This window comes from Rhopilema esculentum, chromosome 18 (assembly GCF_057945365.1).
Source record: "Rhopilema esculentum isolate cy_ngs chromosome 18, ASM5794536v1, whole genome shotgun sequence".
Lineage (NCBI taxonomy): Eukaryota > Metazoa > Cnidaria > Scyphozoa > Rhizostomeae > Rhizostomatidae > Rhopilema > Rhopilema esculentum.
In genome coordinates this window covers 1678584-1702564 of record NC_142832.1, presented here as the reverse complement: position 1 = coordinate 1702564, position 23981 = coordinate 1678584, and the positions used below count along the sequence as shown (strand labels likewise).

The 23981-nt window shown below is 35.4% G+C and overlaps 2 protein-coding genes across 6 annotated transcripts in view; both read right to left on the bottom strand.

The window, feature by feature from the left end:
• Positions 1 to 13289, bottom strand: part of LOC135696748 (voltage-dependent L-type calcium channel subunit alpha-1D) — a 70691-nt gene extending 57402 nt beyond the window's left edge. Inside the window, exon 1 of one of the 4 annotated variants that reach the window (XM_065216244.2) lies at positions 10916 to 13289. The gene's annotated coding sequence lies outside the window, so the exon portion shown is untranslated. Of the gene's footprint in view, positions 1 to 3842; positions 4392 to 5662; positions 7548 to 10915 lie in introns of those variants that run through there. The other 3 variants (XM_065216242.2, XM_065216245.2, XM_089113599.1) reach the window with 3 other exon arrangements.
• A 1937-nt stretch (positions 13290 to 15226) lies between these two features.
• Positions 15227 to 23019, bottom strand: LOC135696765 (uncharacterized). 2 transcript variants are annotated; one of them, XR_010517395.2, is made up of 7 exons: positions 22864 to 23019; positions 22672 to 22709; positions 22283 to 22366; positions 18234 to 18408; positions 16637 to 16687; positions 15860 to 15975; positions 15435 to 15573 (listed from the first exon to the last, which is right to left on the bottom strand). XR_010517395.2 is itself a non-coding variant. In XM_065216270.2 (6 exons), the coding sequence occupies exons 1-6, from the start codon at positions 22883 to 22885 to the stop codon at positions 15293 to 15295; spliced, it is 651 nt and encodes a 216-aa protein (XP_065072342.1). In that variant the 5' UTR covers positions 22886 to 23019; the 3' UTR covers positions 15227 to 15292. The 2 variants fall into 2 exon arrangements, 1 of the variants encoding a protein (XP_065072342.1); XM_065216270.2 differs by lacking the exon at positions 15860 to 15975 and having other exon boundaries at positions 15227 to 15573.
• Between the last annotated feature and the right edge of the window lie 962 nt (positions 23020 to 23981).

Genomic DNA, 23981 nt, shown 5'->3' with positions numbered 1-23981 from the left:
TAAGTAGCCAGCCTTTATAAATAATTTCATTATTTAAAGCCATGGACGTAGGCACGTATCCCCTCACCCCATCCCCACCCCCACTTTTTAGAACTTTAGATAAAGTACCTTTTGTACGAGGTGCCATTTACATCACACTATGATAAAATGCTTTGTAACACAATGCACTTCACTATGTTACACAAATGCATAGGGTACACTAACGTATATAAAGCCGGACTATCTTCTTTGAAGAAAGTGTAGTTTTTTCCAAACTGGCAAACATTCTTACTGTAAAAGAACTGGAATCAAAAAAAGGGAAGTTCACTGGTTGAGGAAAAATAGAAGGGAGGAGGAACATTATCTTTCCTCCAACCTCTATTACTTCTCCTTCCAGTCATATTCCCTTCCAACAACTCAAATTTTCCTGAGAAGTGCGTATATTTTCACGTATTGATTTAGAATAAAAATAGGCTTCGGGGAAGTTTAAAGAAAGTATAACGACCGACAAAGTAAGTTTCAAAGTGTCCTTTGTTTATACGACATGGAATGACACAATCTCTGTTCACCGAATCGATATTTGGAGAAACGTCATGATACCACACCAAGTTGTCTCAACTAAAGACCTTATATTCAATGCTTCAATGTCGTAAATGACTGTATTTATAATTAGATAACAGACTTCTGACAACTTTGTTACTAGAGCACTAAATTATGTAATAATGAGGAGACTCAGCGTAATTGAACGATAAGACCGAAGGTGTAGCAGTGTGACGTCATCTATGTCGAAGATTCCATAAAAAAGCAAGTGAGCAGAAGATTATGCACAGATAAACGGAAATATGTGGAATCTTAAATGATCATATAGAGAGCAAGGACTGTGAGAGCGTGACGTTATAATGCGTTGGAACAAAGACAGGACGGGAACCCTACAATGATGTTGGCTATCCAGCTGCATATATGATTCGTATGATAACATAACAAAGATAAAGATAACAAAACACAGCATTTTTAGACAAAGTGAGTGTACCAGGAGGCAGGACACAAAGTGATATGTATCGAATGCTTGCGCTCAAAAGATCACAACCAGCCTTACATAGATTTCATTGTGCAGCCAGGCAATAATGAACGTGGGAGGTTGATGCCTTGATGTCAAGACGCACAATAGAAGGAAGAGAAATTTCCTCCGGTTCTACTAACTAAAGATTCGATCTAATATACCAACTGGCCGATCTGACTAAACCTTCTCCGTTATGAACCACCAATGGCAGCCACCAGGTCCTACTTAAAGTAAAGTCTCTTTTGGCTCTATTCTGTTTTGTTTTAACTTTTTACTTAAGCAAACTGTTTGAGACAGATTGTTGCAGTTTAACTTTATGTAATGGCCCTGGGGTAATCACAGCCTTTTGCTCCCCGGGGTATCGTTCCCTGTATTGTTGTAAAGTAGTTTTTGTTAGTAGTGTAGCCTGTAGCTTTGTATCATAACTTTTTAATGGAGTGTATAAAAAACACTAAAGATTCGCGAGAAACTAATCCGGACTATCAGAAACTAATCAAAACTCATCCGGACCATCAGAAACTCATCCGGACCATCAGAAATTCATTCGGACCATCAGAAACTCATCTGGACCATCAGAAAATCATCATGGCCATCACAGTAGCGCAAGGATGAAAGTGGCGGTTTGTGGTAAAGTCATAGACGTAGGAGGCATTTTAAAAATGGGGGCATTTGTAGGTAAAAAAAGGCGCATCTCCGTGAGCTGCAAATAGGTACTTTAACTTTGTTTCTAATGATAAAATGGCGCAAACTTTTCAATTTTGCATTGTTCGGCCAAACTTTACTCTTTTTATTCTTGCAACAAACAGGTACACTGATAAGAGGAAACACTGCTTCGTTAGCTGTGAATCCTATTCTCATTTTATCGTGCCACGTGACAGAAAGCAGAGATTCTAAAAAAATGATTGTTGCAAAAATCTATAAAGATAAAACCACTGTTGGTTGGCCTTATGGTAGCTTATTTACAAGGACTACTGGCAAATAATTGAGCAAACAGTAGTCTTTACTTTTCTTCATAATCAAATGCACAAGTACATAAAAATCTCGATTCATGAATAAATTATGATAACTTTAAAATTTCTCTGCGAACATGCGCTTAATGCATATAAACAGCGATATTCTAATGAGCAAGCACATGCAAACAAGGCTTTGTAAAATAAAGGCTGGAGAAAGGCTTCAAAGCCAATCCCTCGTTCAAAGAATAGCTTTCGCTCGTATCTGTTTGGCCTTAATCATATCGCAGAACATCAGCGTAATGGAAACACAGTCGATACATGGTAGAGAATTGCATCTATAAAGAAATGTTGAGGACGTTTAAAAATGCATGATTAAAGAAATACAATCAGTACATGATTTCAAAACAGTCTGGGACAATATCTGTTTATAGCCAAAGGAAACCAAACGCAACTTTCTTGTTACAAAAGTGCACGTATAAGAGGGTGTATGAATTACGAACAGGCTGGGACAAAATCTGCGTAGCGGAAAGAGACCAAACGTAACTTACTTGCTGGAGAAGTACATTTTTAAGAAGGTGTATGAATTAAGAACAGCTTGTGACAAACTCTGCGTAGCGGAAAGAGACCAAACGCGACTTTTTTTGTTAGAGAAGTACCTCTTTAAAAAGGTGTTAACGAAGCTTGGGTGAGAGAAGGTGAAAGTAATACAATCAGTACATGGTTTCAGAACAGCCTGGGACAATAACTGTTTACCAGAATAGAAACAAATGCAATTCTCTGGGTAGAGAAGTTCTTCTATAGGAAAGATGTTAGGGATGCTTGAAAGAAGTAAAATAAATACATGGTTTAAGAACAGTTTTAACTAAGTTTTGTGATCATGCCTTTTTTGAATCCTGGAGAACGCTCCTTTTTACTAATTTATTTGGCTTCGCATAACCTTAATTTAGATTTGGGCTTTTCTCAGACACCAAATATTCAGACATTTGAGAAAGTGAACAATTCGCTGTTTTTGATCTACTTTATACATAAATTAACCAGGGGCGCGCCTTTTAGTAAGAAGAATTTACCAACAGAACTTAAATTTCTTTAGCAAAAACCTGGAAGGATCATAGCGGATATTGCGGAGAAATGACGTAGGCACTGTTTATGTTGTTTAGGTAGGTGATGTTTAGAAGATGAGAACTAGCAACCAGTATGGATATAAAGGATGAAGGGAACAGAGGTAGATCTAATTCTAAGCAGAGGAGGAGAGATGCGTTCTCTAGAGGCTAAAAAAGATTGATTTGGAGGGTGCCGGCAATAGGGGTAGGTGAAGAGACAGGGTCAAAGCAGCTGATCGTAGGATAATCTGGATTAAAGTCAGGGAACAGTAGAAGATGAAGTAAAAGAGGTTACGCAGCAACAAAAGCCAATTTCTGCACGAGGTACTGCGAAGATTTCGTTTTCAAACAAACATCTACGGACGGATTGCCTAGCTACAGCCTTAGCTCTGTCAAGTTGCTTTTAAACGATCTCTCATGTCAATAAACCTATTAGCAAAGAAAAGACAAAATGCTTCGTCTTTCCTAAAAAGGCTCCAATTTTTAACAGCGCTTAAGCAAAAATGCGTAAAAACGCTTGAAAGATGACGGATGGTAATTTTCCACGTGTGGTCAAACCATCTGCTAAAACTATGAGCTGGCTACCCTGCAAGTAAAATATACTCTGTTAGGTCCATTCGTTATGAAAGCGATGTTATCTTATTTTTGAATTTGAAAGAGTCGATGGGATATTCTCACCAGAGCGTTTGGTGGGACTTTTGATAATTATCAGTGATGAATCAATAGATAAAAAAATATTGTTAAATTTACGTGAGGCAGGTGAGCATGTGTCGACCTACAGCAGAGAAATGATAATCATGATTATGATGATTTTCTGAAAGTTTAGCAAATTTTCAACAAATGTTTGTTTCTAGGGCAGTGGAAACTAGATGTAGTAAAACAAATAATAAAATAATGACATCTCCTGCCTAGTCAAAAATAAAACTGCTTCCATATTTGTTGAAGACAAATGCAGCGGAGAGCCCCATAGTTGTTGCCACAGTCTTAGATGTTGTGGCTCCTTTAATTCTCTCTTGTTAGATAAGGTGATCGAAGCTTTGACTTTCCATTCCCATAACTTCAAAAAGGGCATAGTAATTTCAATACTTTAGAATAAAAATGACATTTTTTATTCCTTCTCATACTTTTGATAATTCTTACATAACTTGCTTAAGAACATTCTTTCTCTGTAATAGGATTGTGTGTTGCTTAAGAACATACTCTCTTTACACCTCAAAATAAATTCCATGACAGTTAAGTAGAAGTAAAACTGCTTGCAGACTTTAATATTTTTATTTTAAATTCTAGAGTTGCTTGGAGACAGTGTACTGTAGTATCAGCCAAATCCAATAAAAAAAGGTATTGACTGGTGTGTTTATTTTCATTTATCCAAATCCCCCCAGTTTTCTGGGGCACATGGAGACATGATAATAAATGCAGAGTACAAATGTATTTTGAAGGGTTTTAATTTTTTAACACGGTATAGAAACTAGTATGATTCCATAGAGCCACTAAAACAGACCTGCTATATCCTTAATAAAGACTAGTAAAAGCTAGTCACACAGAATTTACTTACACACAGAGGCAGAATGTTATTAATTACTTGCTATTTCTACTAGCAACAAGTGCAACACCCACTCATCTGTCACAAAGAAACATTTCCCACACAACAGTAATTGTAAATAGCTTATATATTTGCATTCTTGAGTTTAGGTGCAAGAATTTACTCCCAGCTGTGGGTTGGGCTCCTCTGTCTACCAAAGGAAGCTTCAGCTGAAAAGCTATCTACTGACTGCTTCACCATTCCTTTGATGATGGTTTTGTCTACCTAATAAATCAACCATCTTGTATATGATGATGATACCTACAATTCATACTGATCTTTACAATGTGAACTTAACTCATGGCAGCTCAGGGTCATAGCCAGGATTTACACCATAATCATTATCTTATGTTCATTATCTTTAGTACATTATTAACATTGCCATTCTCTCAGAAACAGAAACAAAATGACTGTTCTATCTCAAAACTTCCAAATAGATCTTTTTGTACCATATTCTAGAAATTTTGGTATAGAAATAAATACCAAGAAACGACCAATTCTCATTCCTTTTTTTGAGTTTTTCTCAGATTACCTGTTTCTTTCATTTATGTCTTAATCTTCAATTTGCTTTGTTTAACTATTGATTTGCCCATTTTTTGGTGCTTTACCCCTGTTGCCCCCCTTGAGTGCAGGCTTCCCTCCCAGTGATTATACCTAAGATATTGCTGCAGGGTGCACCGCACGAGTTTGAAAGTGGGGTCAAGTCTTCTTTCAGCTTTGAAATTACTTACTTCCCAAAAAAGTAGGGGGGGAGGCTTGCGCTGTGTGATACTTCTAATCTTGCATCAAGTTAAAAATATTTTAAGCATGATCTAAATCAACCATAGGCCTATATGCAATTAATTACCTTGAAGTATGGTAGGCCAGGCCTAAAAAGAAGTTTACCAGCAGTTATCCTCTTGAAAGTATGATGCATTTTACTTCATTATTGTTTTACTCATTAAGAAACAATTTAAGCATAAAAATATCCATAAAACTGTGAACTAACCATAATTATGCGGCAACAGTATTTTGCACTTACATCTTTGTTGAAACTTTCCTTGATAAATTTGAAGCCATTTTGTCTCGTGGGCTTCATGTTGAGAAAGCTTGTACAGTGCCAAAGAAACCACGAAAGGCCTGTATCCTTGTAACTGAGAATAATGTTTTGATTTTTTCCATAAATTGCCTTAAGCAGCCCACACGACTTTCTTAAACCTGGTTTTGCCATTTTGGACAAATGCTTCCCGGTTCACTGGCGGGAAATGCGGTGCTCCTCCGTCATCTTTGCTGACATGGTACAAAAATTCATTTTGCAGTCAAGTAGCAAAGTGAAGACTTTTGAAGTGAAGATAAATTTTGACCACACGACCACAAAGAACACAGTAAAATACTTCTAAATGTCTAAACCAGTTTAATCTGTTTCATATTCCTTAAGATATTACCAAAGAAAGATTTGAGGTTTGTCGACGGATTACCGTTATTTAAGGTAGGTTCTTAAGTTGTAAAATCAGGGCAAAAATACACTGTTTTATAAGGAAAAAGCATGTACTTATGTAGCAATATCCCAGGTAATTTGTAACAAATCTAGCTGATTTTGCATATTTAGAAATATTCAAGGGAATTCTTTTAGGTTTTATGCACAAAATCCGCATTTCTAAGCATTGGTTTTATGATGTTATCGCTTTGCCACTCTGTTCTCAAAAATTTCTAGCCAAAGGGTGTTGGAATGATCAGGGTGGGGTTGAGAACAGGGCTATTTAAAGGAAATGGTTAAATTCGTTTTTGAAATTGTTGAGTTAATTTTGAGTGATTAGCCAATCAATTAAATTTTCCTGGCGGGAAATAGATAAAAATTAATAGGCAGAAGACTTGTAAAGAGATTCTATTAGATTGACTTGTTAAGCAAAAATTGTTTTAAGTCCACTCCCTTTGCAGATTAGAAATTAATGCGCTACTCCGCTCATTTTGAAAAAAATAATTGTTGATCGTCAACAAGCTTGGAAACATTTAAATCAAGCTTTTCTTTTTCATTATTTTCTCAAAGATTGAAATTTCTCTTCAAATTCTTCCATCATACCTGCTGAAGATTTGCTCAAGAATGAATGTATATTCTTCACAAACAAATGCATATTCTTTAAGATGTGAAAGCTTTAGTTTCACGAAACAGAAGCAGAAATTATAAAAACAAAAAACTTTTCATTACAGATATATTATCAATGCCCTGGGAAATATGAAATTTTGGAATTCTGTTTAAACTTTAATTTGTGATATTTAAATTGGATTCCACTGCTTTTCAAATTTTGTTATAGTCTTACAAGTATTACGTTGGTTTCTGTTTAACATCTGCTTTCTGTTTTCAGGTCTTTATCACTTTCCAGCTCTTAGAAAAACCCTTTAATAATTTCAGCTTTGCTAATATCAGTTGTTAATGCTCTAGTCTTAGCCAGCCCTTAGTTTGCACACCTCTTAAGCTATGTTCAACGAGCTACATATGAATTATATATGGTGATTGCGAAGGCATGCAGCAAAACCGAATCTTGGCCATCGTTTTTTGCGTAATTGATCAAATCTTAACCTTGCCTCTCTCTTCTAAAGTTAAACAGATTCATCTTATTTACTAATTCATAGGTTAATATTTATGATTTGTTAATAACCAGCAGATCAAAACGGTGGTTTGGGGTTAAAAAGATCTGTTGACTTTGTAGAAAGAATTCCTTTGGATCAATTTTTTTTCATCAGAAAAGTAAAGAAATGTTATACACTTTAATGATTTCAGCAAGATACTTTAAGTTTGATTTCATATTTTCAAGAGTTCTAGGGACACATTATGTCCCTCTCTTCACGACGCATAACCTCCGTTTCCACTTTTTCATAATGACACCCTTTTTAACACAAAAGTATATTGTATTTGTAAAAGCCAAAAAATAAAACATGCTTTCGCACATTTATAAAATAATTTATGAGGTTTATTTTGATGTTGCGAGAAATACTTTCCCTATAACCCCTTTGGCCCTCAAACCCTACCCCTCCCCCACTGGATGGATGTTTTTAAAGTGTACGTGCATAATTTTTCTGGCTTAAAATCTCTTTCTTTTGAAAGCAATAACGTTTGCGGGACAGTGTAGATAAGCTGTGTTACAACTGGATCACATTGACTACATTATTACGTAGGCTTATTCTAATATGAAATAATTCAATTTTGATTTGCTTTGTAAGGCAACTAAACGCTTTGAGACATGATTGAAGGAATTATTCAAAACGAAAGGTGAAAGAGATGCGCTTTAAGCTTGCTAGGAATCTGTTGATATATCTTCCAGCAAATAACTAGTGACAAAAGTTGCTTTAAATCTTTCTGATATCGCTGCATCATACTGAAATGTAAAAATAGCCTACAGACATCTGAAGACTCTGCGAATCAGGTCTTCCCGTTTCAAATCGTAAAGCATATGGTATTTCTATTCTGAGTCCAACCTTGAGGGATGGGGGGAAACTTTGATTTTATTTAAATGGGGATGGGGACGGTCTATCCATAATGCTACAAAGTCACTATAAAATTTGACAGACCATAGAAATATATGCTTTAAAGTTTGAATAAGACCCAGAAATATCAAAACTTCAATTATTGGTGCTATCCACATAAGACAAGCAGGTATAGTAAATTAAATTGTTTCATAAAATTATCATTTTAAACCAAATTTGTTACATGAAAAGCGATTTTTTAAACCAATCCAATAACAATACAAACATTTTACAAAACTATACACAAAATAATAAACTACTTTACAATCCAGATACGATGAATGACAACACTCGAGAAAAAAGCAAGTGAAATAATGATTATAAACTAGGGGAGTTTAAATCTAAAGCCACCAGCGCAGCACAGGTATAAGTAAAATATATCCTCAATTTAATCCCCGGTAGCAAATATTAGCAACATAACTTAAGATATTGACCTATATACGAAGTTCAACTATATAAGATGATACCGCATGAACATCTCCTCTGTGACCAAACAATGAAAAATTACAAAAAAAGAAAAAACAAAAGGAAGAAGCAGATTTTTGGGCAGGTTTTAAAAAAAAGTAAGTAAAAGCATGCGACCGATTAAGCAAATCGATTTTCGGCAGCAAAACCTTTCATAGTTTCTAATAATCTTTCATAATAGTGTTTTTTATAACATCACTAAATTGTATATTGCCATAAAGAGGAAATGAATCCAAGTTGAGGTAGATACAGTTATTAGAAGACGGATACAAAGTAGTACGCAGATCCAACTGTTGCAGTCTATTTAGCAACTGAATGAAAAAAAACAATCTATTAATTTATTTCGTAATGTGTTGATTGAACCCTTAAGTGTCAAAAGTAGCAGATACCTTGATTGAAGTGTCAAAAGATCACAAAGAACGTTTTTACCCATAAATATTGAATGTATCTCTCGTATATAAAAAGTTCAAGCGACACCCCTGGACCCCAAAAACATTATTTATCTGGCAAATGCATCCTTTCCTACTGCAGCCTTGACATTGACATTTCTTCAAGCACCACGCACCATTCTAAAAGAAGGTGGGCTGAAAAAGGTGTGACCGATATTTTTTTGAGGTCTATGAAATATGAAAGTAGATTTAGTAAGATAAGACACCAAGAAAATGAACAAAAAACGGTTCCTAGTCAATACAAACTGCTAATACTTGGGATCCGTTAGGGTAAACTTTCCAAAGTTGCATTAGAGTCAACTTTCTAAAAATTTATAACCTACTATTGCAATAGCACGGGAACGGATCGAGATAGGTCGATTTTATTTCTTTACAGGCGCTGTTTTTGATTCATTGCGCTATATTTTTTCTTGTAGCTAGACTTTGAGTAGAAACAGGGATGTAGAGCTAGGGGACTGTTGAACTTCCGAGCCCTCCTTGTTAATGCCGAAAATTGGCAAATATTGTTTTTTGCAACATTTTGGGGCAAGAGACCCCCCTGGTATTTTGATAACACTACACTATTGAGTAGAAAGACATAGGTTCCTATGTCTGCAAAATAATCGAAAGGAGATAAACATTTATGGAAGCTCCACATTGACCTTTTAATCATCTAGATCATTTTTGCACATTTCTAGAGGTTAATGAAAAGTCAACGATGGTATGAAGGGATCAATGCCTGACTTTTCGTCCGACCACCCTTTTGAAAGTGAAGCTAGTTATGTTGCTGTTGCTGTACGGTACTGGATCATTGCACTCCCAGCACAAATCTTTCAGCATTACGTAAAATATGGTGCAATTTTATGATAAAATATTTATGATAAACTGAACTGTTTTTCTAGAGCTTATAGATAATAACATTTGGTAGAAGGTATAATGAGCCAAAGTCTAGTTTGACTTGAGAACCCTTGCAATATGAACTTGAAATATTAGATTTATTGTTTTGCTATGATCAAGCATGGCTGCAACTTTAAAATCTGTTATCTGACTACAAGTAATGTCTCGTGCACCTTAAATCGCAGGCTCGAATATTATAAATCTAAAATAAAGTTGTTTTGATATCTTATTTGCTCTAAAGTGAAAGGTGCTGCAAAGTGCGAAGTACACTCTTAGGCTTTTGAGTTGAAGAGTTTGCTTATAAAAGAATGCTAAGGAAGTTAAAGCATGACCAAGAGTGTGGCAGATGGCGATGCAGCATTTATACCTTGTCGACATTTTCAAACGATTCTTCAAGTAGCTTGACAGCTGATAACAATAATTATAAGGTTTCTTATCAAGTTTAGCTTGATTTGGGAACTCCCTTCTATATGCTAATTGAAAATCATAACTTGCATTGCTATTAAATCATCCACATATATTGGGAGCAAATAGTTGCAAGATACAATAAAGTTATGATATATAAAAGAAATGAAACTAAAAAGAAAAACTTATAGAAAGTTAGTTATTGTGAAGTGGAGAGCAAGAGTAACATTTTAATCTTTTGAATTAACTATAATAGTAAAGTGGAAACGTGTGATTTTATGGATTGTTTTTGTCATGAAAAAAGAAAATCAAGAAGAAACTAATGAATGGAAAATTGCCTAGTGTGGATCCTTATTCAAATTTGTTTGTTCCGATTTAATTGAAGCTAAGATCACTTTTAATCAAGTTTCCAGCTCAAAGCAAAAACATGGAAAGGTTCACAACAAGTCTTCGCACCGTTTACGAATGCAATAGCCATGAAACTGTTTCTATATTCTCAAATAAATCCCGTCACAAATTATTAAATTATAAATCAAATCACTTACAGATTCAATGTTTTAAGCTGCAAGAACTCTTCGTTGAATGTTCCAGAGCCAGTTTAAATGATTTCCCAGCTCACTATATCGATGATCTTATTTCCGAATTCTTCGTGTCGACACGGCATTGTTTCTCTGGTCCATTGTTGAAATTGTTGCTAGAATGACTTGTAGCGTTTGTGATCAACAAGAATTACAACAAAGATATTCCTAATCACAGCCACACGATAATGCATCGATTGGTAAACATCCTATTCTTCAATGTCAAAACAAATTTAGGCTGCCGCTTTTCAGCTGAAATACGCTGTCCTTCTTTTTTGATAATTTACATGTTTACAGCGATAACAACGACCTGCTTACTTGAGAAACGGGGAGTACTGATATGACGGAATATTCGTGTAGTTGCTTGTGAGACTACAGCTGTCTTAACAATACTCAAAAAACAATCCGAGCTCATTTACAGGCCTTTCAAACATCAAACAGCCAGACCAGAGCTAGAGAACGTACAGAGGTGTTCATTTATGGCGTTCGTTTGCACATCTGTAACAAAAAGGCCATTGATACTGTTCACACCAATTTGCATTGAATAATGACATCTGCGCAAGAAAGAATCAGAGAAAATGCAAACCGCATAATCGTCATTATGATTGTTCTGATCATTATCAGAATCATCATGATTAGAATAATCATAATCATCATGATGGAATCCTCGCAATCATTATAATTACCTCACCATCGTCATCTCCTTATCAACAACAATACTCTTGACTCTCCCAGCAAGGGCCTATGCTTAACAATAAACACCTGGAAATGGTTTCATTTAAAACATCAAAATAGCTAGGCTTACATTGTGTAAACCAAGTGATGCTATAATGCTGGCATGCTTGAAAGTTTTGTTTGAGCGGCATGTAAATTACTCCGTATGAAATCACTTTATCTGGAATCAAAGATTATTAAAGCAGCTAATGAATGCATGGTGTTCATTCTTAAAAAAATTTTGCAGACCTCCTTTTCTCACCAAGGTTTATTGCGCTTCAAACAGATTCCAGATCCTTTGAATGCATAGGCGGAGCTCCCAGTAGAGTATTTACTACATCAATTCATCGCTGTTTGCATCTTTATCTCATTTCATGCACATGTAAATATGTAAGGCAAGGAATCTGCTATCATCAGATCATCTTGTAAACTTGATAATGAATGCTTAATACTGTCTAAATAAACAATAATGTGTTCTAAGCAAAACCAAGAAGGAGCCATAGAAGCAAGAATAGCTAAAGGGGGTTAGACCCGAATATCCTTCAAAATATGAAATACTCTAGACATCCACAGTTCTGGTAGATAAATGCACACGCTCCAAGGTTAACAAAAGACAAAAAAAACCCGAAAGCACAAAACATTCTCTATCAATAATGCCAAAATAAAGCCGAACTGATCTATGTCGCATGAGTTTTCGAAAATGGCAACAACAAAAAACTAAACATCTAAATAGGGATCCAATTGCTATTTGTTAAGGGACGAAGTTAGGGGGAAGATAAGTTTCCGAACCCCTAGTCAATTTCGCTAAAAGTTTCGTTTACACTTGAGCTCCAAACATTTCAGCCCCCTCCTACAATCAAAATCATCCAGCTTTAAGACATATATTACAATATCCATAGACACATCTTACATCTTACAGTAGCCAGCTGTTTTAAAGAGTAATGTACAACGTGCACAACACCTACGCTGCTATCGAATTCCTTCTGAATGAATAATTAAACTTCTACTTCAGCAGGTCGCCTCGTCAGTTTCACAAGAGGTTTAAGAGTCGGATCAGGCCCCTGGAAAATTTTACGGAGAGAAAATTGTCTGCATGAAACAAACTGTGTCGGTTGACACAAAGACAGAAAATAGAGAGGGATCTGGGGGGGGGGGGGCGTCTACTGTTTCGTGGGTCGGTTTGTGCAACTATTGTTGGATCCGAGCATGTCATCTTCATGTCAAGAATTCTAGTCTGGTGTTCTCTATTCATTCGTTGATTTGAACAGTACTTTCAAGTATAAATCTATGTATTCCAATGCTTTTTCAGGTTATGTGGTCCAAATTCATATGTTAACTTTTTTATTTGAATTATTTGTGAACGATGGCATAAAAAGTATGATCATGCGATGGCGTCATAAGGAAATCTAAACAGTGCTCAGGGCAGATTCAGAAGCATTTGATACGGTTAGATATCAACGAAGCCGATGTCATTTGGCAGTCATCATTCAAGACCATATTGGCAGAAAATACTTGGTTACGTGTGTAAAATACTGCCCCGTCTTCAGGAATACCTTTTAAAATGCAAACTAAGCGACGTCTGAAATATTTTCGATCTCTCACCCAGCTAATGAATTCATGAAGAAAAGCGACAGGAATACACTATTCATATTTCAGTGTTCATATGTGTCAATGTGTATGATTCAATATAAGTCTTGCGGGGAAGTAGAGTTTGATATCGTTTTTAAGAGGAACTCTGACACAGCACATTAGGTAAAGCAACTATAAAAATTCTCGCAAATGTTCATATCAGGGTGATCATCACTGATGTTACAACATGAGTTTGCTTGTAATTTCTCTGGCGAAATCTAAAAATCTAAAAATACTAACAAATTCTTGTCGTAAATTGTTTGATTACTCCTACATCCAGGGTAGACTTTTAACAAAGTCAGATTGTCTAAAAAACTGCAAAGACGTGCCAGGACCGCCGAGAGAGAAGGGGCTTTTGGGGCAGGGCTTGAAAAAATGTTTCCTTCTTGCGGCCAGATAAAAAACATAAATAAATTTCCTACGAGAATGGGAGCTAAATTTGTTTTGTCTTCATGTTTTTTCTTTTGATGAACATGAAAGAAACAAAAGTGGTTCTTGCAAAAGAGTATATCTTTTCATTCAAAAATTCCTGCAGAACTTTATTCATGAAAAATTTCCTGCGACCCTCCAGTCACAAGGTAAGTTTTCTTGCCCTGAATTGGCCTACAGGGAAGGGGCAGAATTGGAGTGCCCCCAAGTATCATCCTGTTAGAAATTGTTGCGTTATCTGAATGAACCACAAAATATCAAAAAAGGATCAAAATACGTATTTTGCTTTTAGTCACAAGAACCTTGTCAGAATTTGTTGGCCTTATTAGTTAAAGAAGATAATTAGATAATTAGATTGACACTGTCAAAAGGCCACGCCCAAGTAGCATGCCTCTCTGAGGACGGACGAGGCAGGAGCTCCGGGTTTGCGCCCTTTTTAGATCCGGTTTGAAAGCTTAAGATAATTTTTCACTGTATTGCCCAAAGATCTCGTTTGGCATCACCTAGGCACAGAAGAAAGGGCACAGGCTAGCCCGCGCGGGTCCTGGCAATGCTTTTTAGCTAAATGTATGATAAAAACACAAAAATTATTGGTTTCAATGAAGACATGGCATACCGGAATTCAGCGGCTAAGGGCTAGGAGTTCAGGCACCATGTGCCTTTGGGATATGACTGTCAGCAAATTATGCTACTTTCCCAAAAGTCTGAATTAAAATAAACGCAAAATTAATGTATTTACGAAAAGTAAAAAGAACGAATTTCATCAAAGGCCAGGGCAGTTTAAAGTCAGACTTTTGTTTCTACGCCACTAAAATTTCCTGTTTTCTTCTTTAGGCTGCTCCCTAACCTGATAACCACAATCCTTGCCAAAATTGTTGGAACACTTGCGCAAAGCTTAAGCTTAAAATTTTGGGTTAAAATTTTGGAAGCAACAATGATATGGCATACTGGAAAAACAAGACCCTATGACCCTAGGACCCCTATGACCAATGGTATAATGGTAAGGTAGGGTCTGGTTTTTCCAGTATGCCCAATGATATATGGTAAGGTAGTTTTACATTTGCGATTTGTGTTTGAATGCCGTCAGGGAAAAGCGTTCCAACTATTTTTGGCAAGGATTGCAGCTTATAATTCTAAAGGTATAAGTACTCTTTCTTCCTTTAGAACAATGGGCTAGTTATCAGGCTAGCTGTTACCTGACTTCAGAACATTTTTTATTTGCTCTTTAGTTAACATTTCAGTTGCCTCGAAATGTTGGGGCGAGCATATATAAACCTTTTTGAATATTGGCTCACGGGACCCTGATTCAAGTAGATAATAGATTAACATAAATCAACAAGATCAAGTTTCTTCGTTGTTAGAAAAAATAACATAATAAAACCAATAATTCAAAATCTGGGGTTTTCACGGTAGGCCCTTAAGGTAACTGAAGTAGTGACCTTTTAGACACGTGGTCAAATGGTGTCAATCGAGGCCGCATGACAGGGTTATAAAAATAACAAAATGTACAATGCGAACTAGAACGCTACGTCTTTACAATACAACTTTGTACACGATATTTTCTAATAAATCTTACTGCTCTACCTCTACAGTCTTCCTCTCCTTTGTGCCTCTTGATTCTTCATTATTACCACTTAATGATACACGCTTCTTTGATTTTGTTTTTGCTTGATTAACTTGATTTAAATGATGGTTTTTTTCGTCAAATCTATTTACCAGTGTTCTCGTCTGAGTTGGCTTTTCTTCTCGACATTTTGGACATATGAACAACTCTGGGATATTCGAACGTCGTATTTTTGCGCAAGATAAATGCACCCATATCTGACATATCGAGCATTCTATCATCGGCCGCCCTGAAAAACAAAGCAACATTATACATACAATATAGCAATATGTAAACAGTCCAGGGGGATGGACGAATACTCGTGGTTATAGTCACATAACTCAAAATTTCTTTGGACAACCAACGTTTATTGGCCCGGTTCTCATTTGGGATGACTTGTAGTCAGTTCGCCTTGCTCTAGGAATTATTCAGTTAGCTTTGATTACGCATATGTGAGAATACCCACCTTTTCATTCATCACCAAAAATTAGGCTATCATACAAAGTTTTCATTTTTATAGTACCATAAAAAATCACCTTTAATTCTCGTGTCTTTACGAAATTTACCAAGCACCAATTTTTTGATAATTTGAACAGCAGTAGAGTATAACTGGTGAGTTAGAAGGTTGTCACGTCATTTGACAGGCTGTTTACTATAAGAAATCCAGAGGAGGTTACAACTCGTTGTTCAACTTGCTGATTGTTAGCCTAATTTTTACCAATCATGTCATTGCCAGGTTAAACTTTGACCAATCAGGTCAGGCCTTTCGAACAACGATAGTGTTAGTGTAAATAATACCATTAGGTCGAGGAAAATTCTTGACCGTTTTAAATGCCCACAACTTTGGCCATCATTTAACTACATTGACGGACACCTAGGGAGGGGGTAATATTGAGGACAATGATCTTTTGTTCTCAAACAATTGGAAAATCTGACGTCATCTTATCAAAACAATAGGCTTGCCCCCCATATTTGACCAAGTGTCCACCTATGTTAACCACCATAAACAAACAGTTGCTAAGGAACCAGGGAAGCAAATGAAGTAAAGACTGCAGTTTGTCAAACAACACAGAGATCAGACACATGATCTTTCAACAGTTGTGCAAATAATACTTATCAGTGCAGACAATCATCCCTGGCTTCTCAAACTCACACCACTGTAGAGGAAGAAATGCATGATGGGCAAACAGCCTTTTTTTGAGATGCAGGGAAGAGATTGTGCTAGTGTAGAATTAGAATTTGTAGAAAGTTGCAATTGCTAATGGAGCTAAATCACAAACAAATGAATATAAATGAAAATATTTTAAACTTACCAGCAAATGGTTTCATACAAAAACAGGTAACTAGGTCCCATGATTCGTCATCTGTAATAAAAAATGAAGGTTATTAACATGAAAATTTCAAATCTAAATACTAGCTTTGGTGTCAGGCATCAATAATCTATATGATTAAAATTAATATTTTCAGAATCAATGTCAGCATTAAGAATATAAACCTTTGAAAAGAAAAATTACATTTTAAATGTCTTGGTAAAAAATAAAAGGATTATACAACCAGACTGACAGTAATCAGTATTTTTGGATCTGCATTAGCTGCCTTTATAGTTTTAGTGAGAAACATATTATCACCTTTAATGAATGAATCCAGATAAAAGCAGTCTCCTGGTCTCATTATGCAAGAAATTTGCACTTTCAGCTATCCTGTTCTACATATCAAAGCATGGTACAGATCTGCCTATACAACACTGATGACATATATGACTGACTATATGATAGATAGATAAACAGTGGTTTTCATCATAATCAGATAAAGATGCAAATGTACACTTCTTAACCAGCCACAAAACTCATCTTGATTGGTGGCCAACTGAATGAGAACACTGACTGCAATACTATATATATTTTGACACAAGGGCTGCAATAAGTTAAATAGAGTTTTCATTTAGTATATAGTTTTCATCCACCTTCTTTTTTATCTATGACAAGTAACTTTCATATTAAATATATTTGCTTGAAGTCATCTTAATGAGTTATTTGAGAAAAACTTTAGTGCACTCTCTTTTCCTATATCTGCCATTCTGACTTGGGAGGGACCGAAGCATTTGTAAATAAATTTGTAGCCTGGGATGAAAGGCTAATTGATGTGCTAATTTTATTGTGCTGAATGAGGATAATGGCCTAAGGGGTGCACATTGATAGGATTCTCTTGATAAAAGAGAACTCCAAATAACTCTTTCCTGTAGAGCATATGAATACACAAATATATTGCAAGGACAAAAAAAAGCATGCAGTTCAGTGTTTTACAAGGTCAAGAAAGCTGCACATAGACTGCATTTGGAATGAGTGAATAGCAGGTTGAGGGAAGGTAGTTAGTATATTAGCATTGTTTTTTTACTTTTCATAAAGGAGGTTTCATTTGAAGGAATCTTAAAAAAAGGATAACATTTATTAGCATTCACAAGGTATACAAAAGAACATTTAAATTTGTAACAAAGGTTCCCAAAAACATGGACTAGTGTCAGTGAAGCCCTTTTCAACTGTATAGAACATTACACTCAACCATGCTCAAAATCTGTATAGCATTAAATGTTGAGTAGGTTTTGATATCTGGTTGAGTAACGTTCAGTTATGATATCAATGTTCAGTGATGTTGGTGCAAATTTAACAGGCATAAAAAATGTTGTGTCAATCAATTCAATATTTCATCGTTCTTGGTGTTGTCAAGCACAGTTCACTTTTTCAACTGTTCTCAACATTGTGAAGTCAGTTGAGGTAAAATGAGAATTTAGGTGCCCATAAATATTGAGTTAAAATGTTCCACTTATCTTTTGCATTTCTCACTGAGTACCATTGAAAATTGCTAACTAGAACTTATTGTTGCATACTGACTCCAAGGGACATACTGACTCACCTGAATCATATTCTTCATTTTGTACATTTTTACCATTTCTTTGTTTATTTCTTTTTCTTGGCTTCCTCATATCATCGTTTAGAGAATCTGATGCCGATGACAAGCTGGACCCTGATCCAGTACTGCTTGGGCTGCTGGGGGTCCTGTCTTCATTACTGTGAATATCTTTTTTAGCCTGCAAATAATATATACAGATATTTAATGAAAATTACCATTTACCCATCTGTCTTGGTACTCATGCTATTTGGTGTATAGATAAGGAAGGTGTTAAGTTGCTTCTCAAAGAACCTCAGAGTAATTCCTGCTATCTCCAGGGAAACAACAACTAAATATAATGACAAACTATCATTGAGTAGTTTCAACAGTAAACCAAACTCAGATAGCAACTTAGAACCATCCTGTTCTATATACCAAATATAGCATGTACAGCTTTATAAATTGATCTAAATAAAGTTTGCTTATTAAACTAACTTTGGGAAGGGTAGGGACAGCTGCCACAGAGCAGATTAGAAACTTTGAAAATCTAGATAAGTTCTGGTTACAGTCTTATTTAACGACACTTGACAAGGTCTGGTTGATCAGCAGAATGTGACTGGAAATGGAGCTTATTAGTAAATAGTCTGGTATGTTAAAAAAGTTCTAAACTGGGTGTTTTTGAAATTTCAATTACACTTTTACCCTAAATAAACAAGCATAAAAAGGCAAAATTTGAAAGTCTTTTCTTGTTAAGGTAAACGAAACTGTTATCCAGTTATTACAGATTTATCCAAAACCCAACAAATTAATTCAGTGCTTGTTGGAATCAAGTCTTGTGCTTTGTTGATGTTGTGGAAACACTGGCTTGCTCATTATTTAAACAAATATTGGGGAATGTATAAATAGAAAAAACTTTATAAATTACTTTTGCAGCTTCAAGCAAATTAATTTCAAGTATACTACTCAACTCATTTTCAAGCAAAGTAGAAATGTCATGCAAAGGTTTAAAAAGCAACAAGAAAAGGTTTTTATAAATGGAAGTACTTGTAAAACCTTTTCTCTAAGCACAGTCTTAATGTAGACCACAAATAAAGAAATCAAATTCAATTTCGTTGTTTCTAAGGACACTCTAACCCAAAATCAAGTTTTATTCTTAAAATAGAAAGTACAAGCCCTCTCAAAAAATAGAAAGCCAACTTAATATCAGGCATTCTATAGGTGCAACGTTGTTGGGCCTATAATTATAAGACAATGCTAAAGCACACTTCAAGCTAGGCTCTCTTGAGATAAATTATCATGGGCTGAAAAACCCCATCAGACTAGCAGAATGTTCTAAAAAAGCTTATGAAAATCAACGGTTTTGATTTCAATATAAGCTTATCCAAGTCCTAACAAAATATCACTTCACCAATTAATCCAAACTTCTGGTTTGAGGCAATTTTTGACAAGCTTATTATACCTACCATTGCAAATGTCTAGTTTGAAAGACAAAAAAATAAGAAAAATCAAACATCTAGCTCATGACCTTAAAACAGTAATAATTCTGGTGCATCTAGTACTGTTTTGAGAGAAATAAATGACCAGCAAAAAAAAGTCAGGAGCCTGTCCTTCCTTGGATTCTGAAATCATCAAACCAGTTTTAACGGAGCTTCAATGAAACAGGAAAGTTGGCAATGTGGACAATATGACAAGTTTGAGAGCCACCAATAAAATATCAGTCCCACTGTCCCTGTGTGCAATAGGTTATGGGTTCAGCCCTTGCAAGGAGAGGCAATTGAGCTCAATCAAGCACCTACACATGCTTCTAGAAAGTTCTAGGAGCTTGATTGATTGAGCACCGAGCATGTTTATGACCTGAATATACTAAATATGAAAAACCAAATTATGCTTTCGATGATATTTATGATGCTCAGCTAAAAAGCACCTAGAAAGTTGAAGGTGCTCAGTTTGTCAAGCGCCTGCTTTTTGCTCCTCACAAGGCCTGAATTGTGATGAAAATTATTATATGGAGTTGGCATACAACATAAAGATGGGTTACAAAAACACAAAAACCCTTGAATGAGCACTGTTTTTTATATAATAATGTTAATTTTAACATAAAACAATGTGAAGACATAATTGATAGAATTCTAAACAAGCTTAGTTAATATCATAGACATATTTACTGTCTGGTTCATAGTTCTGAACTTATTAGCTTATTTTAAATTCTGCACAAGGGTAAGCTTTGAAGCATACGCCTTTTCATCTTGCATATCCAAAAAGCGTAAACACATACGTTTTCTGCATGTCTATGCGGGAAGCTTGACACAATATGCCATAAGCTTTTTCAGTTCATAGTTTCCAGACATGCCGTTGAGGAATGTTCCTCTTGCCCTTCTACTTGTACGGAGAAAAAATAAAAGGAACAGCAAAACATGCTGGTATATTCTACCTACAAATACATTGCAAAAAACATTTGTGAGGATTGTACCATCATTGTCAAGGATTCACAATTTATGTCAATGATTCTGGTATGAATAGCCATTTTTCTTGCTCCTGTCCAAGAATTAAATACTTGTCACGAATCCTTACCCTGGGTTCCAGACCAACGGTCCTCTAGCAAGGAATAATATGTATGGGGGTATTTGTGTATCTCTTCACAAAGTTTTCCTTCAAAGTCAGCCATTGCTAAGAAATTTTCCGAATGGAAGGCAAAAAAAGTTGAAGATTTCTCAACTCGAAACGTTCAAGGCATACGGGTTTGCAGAAAACAGAATAAACTTCCGTTTGCAAGACCTATGCCTCTGATATGGGGCGAAATTTAGCGTACACTAGTTCTTTGCAAGCTGACATCAGACAAGCTGGCACCTCCCACAGAGAAATAAGGTGTATGGGTAAAAGTTTTGATGTAATGCAGCGACTATGAACTGGGCTTTATGCTCACAAAGCTAGGGGAAATGCAATGCATAGAGTCCTTAAGACACCCTGCAGCTATGCCAATGTTTGAAAAAAGGAACATAGATTTGATGAGATAAAAGATATTTCATTTCATCTCATCATAATAATCAATACTTGTTTCATAACATATATATTGTAAGAAATGAGTGAGCTGGTTGACTAAAAGGGGTTAAACCTGAATCAGTGCGGCTTATATTACACTTTTCTAAAATGAAAAAAACTAAAACAATATACATCTATTTTTGTCATGCAACAACATTGCTCCTAACTGAAGACAGATACACATTGACAGAAAACTATCATTTATTTGAGTGGTGCTTTCTTAAAGAGTTACTTGTTTTATTTACAATCATTCTTATTAAAAACTGCATTCTGTTTTAGGTCTGCGTTATTTGGGATCAGCAGAAACCTTTTAGGTGATGACAGGCATTTTCCAAATAAATATCTCTTAATATATTACCTTTTCTTTAAACAATCTAAAACTTAAATCAATTCAATCTGATAAGAATGGAAATAAAGAAATAAGCATAAATTCCATGACATTTGTCTCAAATTATCTACTTCCATGCAATAAACTAATTGAAAACAAAAACAAAATTATTGCTAAACTTAGGAAATGTTTCTTTTGGCTATGTACTCTTCAAAGATGCAGAAGTATTAGCAAAAAAACATTGTTGTTATCTAAAAATTTTCAATAATGTAACATGGTTGCTTAATATTTGATCACATTTTTTAGCTGATTGCCAAAGAAATTAAAAAAATTTGACCTGGCTTTGAAACAGGGCTTTAATACTCCTATCAAACAAAACCTCCGAACATTGGAGTCCCTTTCTGGTGGAAATTTAATGAATCAATTGATCCTCGTATCACAACAATGACGACATTCAAAACATGGACTCCGCCATCTTTAATAGCGACAAAGTGGCGTGTGCAGTAAAAGAAATCAAATAACTGTCCTGAAGATAAGTGCAAAGCTAAGAATGGTAAAAATATTGCAGTCCTACATCATTTAAAACGAAAAAGGAACGCAAAAGTAAGCAATGGGACGTCAAATGAGACAGAGTATTTTAGACGATAGCTAATCAATTATGTTGACGTATTAATCGCAGAGTGGATGAAATGTTTAATCAACTCACCTCAGTCGCTTCATATGCTAAGATGAAATTGCAGAAAGTTTTGAACTCTTCCAAAGACCGTCTACCCTTTTCACAGTCAAAGGCCTAAAAATAAGGATACTTCAAAGCTGACGATTTTTCTAACGTCGAATAGATACATCACAAGTTTTCACTTTCTTGTAGGAAACGTAAACAAATATTGTGACTGCTGTAAAAAAACAAACTTTATAAAGCATTAAATGTATCACGACTGGCATGCTAAAGCAAAGAATTCTTTCTAAACCATTTTAAAATGCAAGAATTGTAACAAAACCTAGGGACACTTTCGTTAAATGGCCTGAGATAAAATCGTCGGATCAACGTTGAACTGAACAACAACAAATGCAACGAAACAATTCGAAAAAACTTACAGTGAAGCTTTGCTCGAGCATTCTTGACTTAGTTTTACCTAGAAGATGATTCAGGTGAGAAAATATAAACGATAACATCAATGAGACGTGAAGATGAAATGAATTTTACTTTAGATTTATGAACGAGCGGCCTAAGTCGAGCCAAAACATTACGACAAGTCTAGATCGAAATAAAAGAAAGGCATTAAATACCGTTAAAGGTCAGTTCATTCATTCCTGATGTAAGGCAATGCTTCCCAGTGCAGAATAATAGTTTAAAATGTATGCCTAGAGAGCAAACACTGTCCTTCTCCACGATAACTCTCCAACATCCACCACTAATGGTTTTCGATCTGAGTTAGAAAGTCTAATGAATCGTTGCCTCTGATTGGATAATTATGAACAATCAAAATAATTCTATTGGTTAAAAAACAATAGATTTTAAAATGGGTCCTGAAATTTTTGAATTGACCCGAAAAATTCAAATTGAGTCCAAAAACATAATGTAAACATTTCTACAAGTAAATTTTAGTTATAAAAGTACTGTTCGATATGTTTAAGTCGTTGTGAAATGGTTGTTCTGAAATAAAACACCATGCTAAAATTACTAGTAGTGTTCGACCTTATGTTGATAAACTTTTTATAAACTGAAGTCGATGACGTCAAAAGTTTAACATATGTTTTCATTGTGAACAATCAATTATCACTTGTGCAGCTCTTATTTCAAACTTACAACATCAATTCAAATCTTCCACATTTGGGAATTTTTGCAACTTTTTTCAGAAAAAAGGGGCTGTTTTTTTCTATCGACCATTGTCCATGGGTCAAATATCTGGTACTCAACTCCAGATGAACTCATAGCAGCCCCAAATTCTAAAGAATTAACAAAGTTTGATTAAAACTTGGTGCCAGGAAAATAGATCAGAATCAGGGACGCAAATCTGTCATTTGAGGAGGGGTGGGTCAGCAGAGCAAAAGAGTGCAGTGGGTCATGGCACCACCATGCAATTTATGGGATCTACACAGACACCGCGCAGCCATTGGGCTAGCAGGCGCTATAGACCCCCTCCTTTTGCAATTTTTTGGGCTAGAAAATTTTTTGGAAGGTTCACTCTAACGCAACTTTGTTTATTTTACACCTATGTAGTAGTAGCACTCATTGACTGGGGATCATTTTTGTTCTTTTTCTAGGTGTTTCATTTTGTTTAATGATATGATGTATTCTCTAACTTGGTTAGCTTGGTTTTTTATTACCCTCGAGCTAATTATATCTATTTTTATAGTTATTGATATCTTCTCTGAACCAGACTCTTTATAAAAGTTCAATAGAA

Excerpts from the sequence above, each read along its gene's own strand:
- LOC135696765 (XM_065216270.2), bottom strand. The coding sequence starts at position 22,885 with ATGAATGAACTGACCTTTAACG. Across the intron at positions 22,710-22,863 it reads GAATGAACTGACCTTTAACG|GTAAAACTAAGTCAAGAATG; the intron begins GTATTTAATGCC and ends ATCATCTTCTAG. Across the intron at positions 15,574-16,636 it reads TTGTATGAAACCATTTGCTG|GGCGGCCGATGATAGAATGC; the intron begins GTAAGTTTAAAA and ends TTTGTTTTTCAG.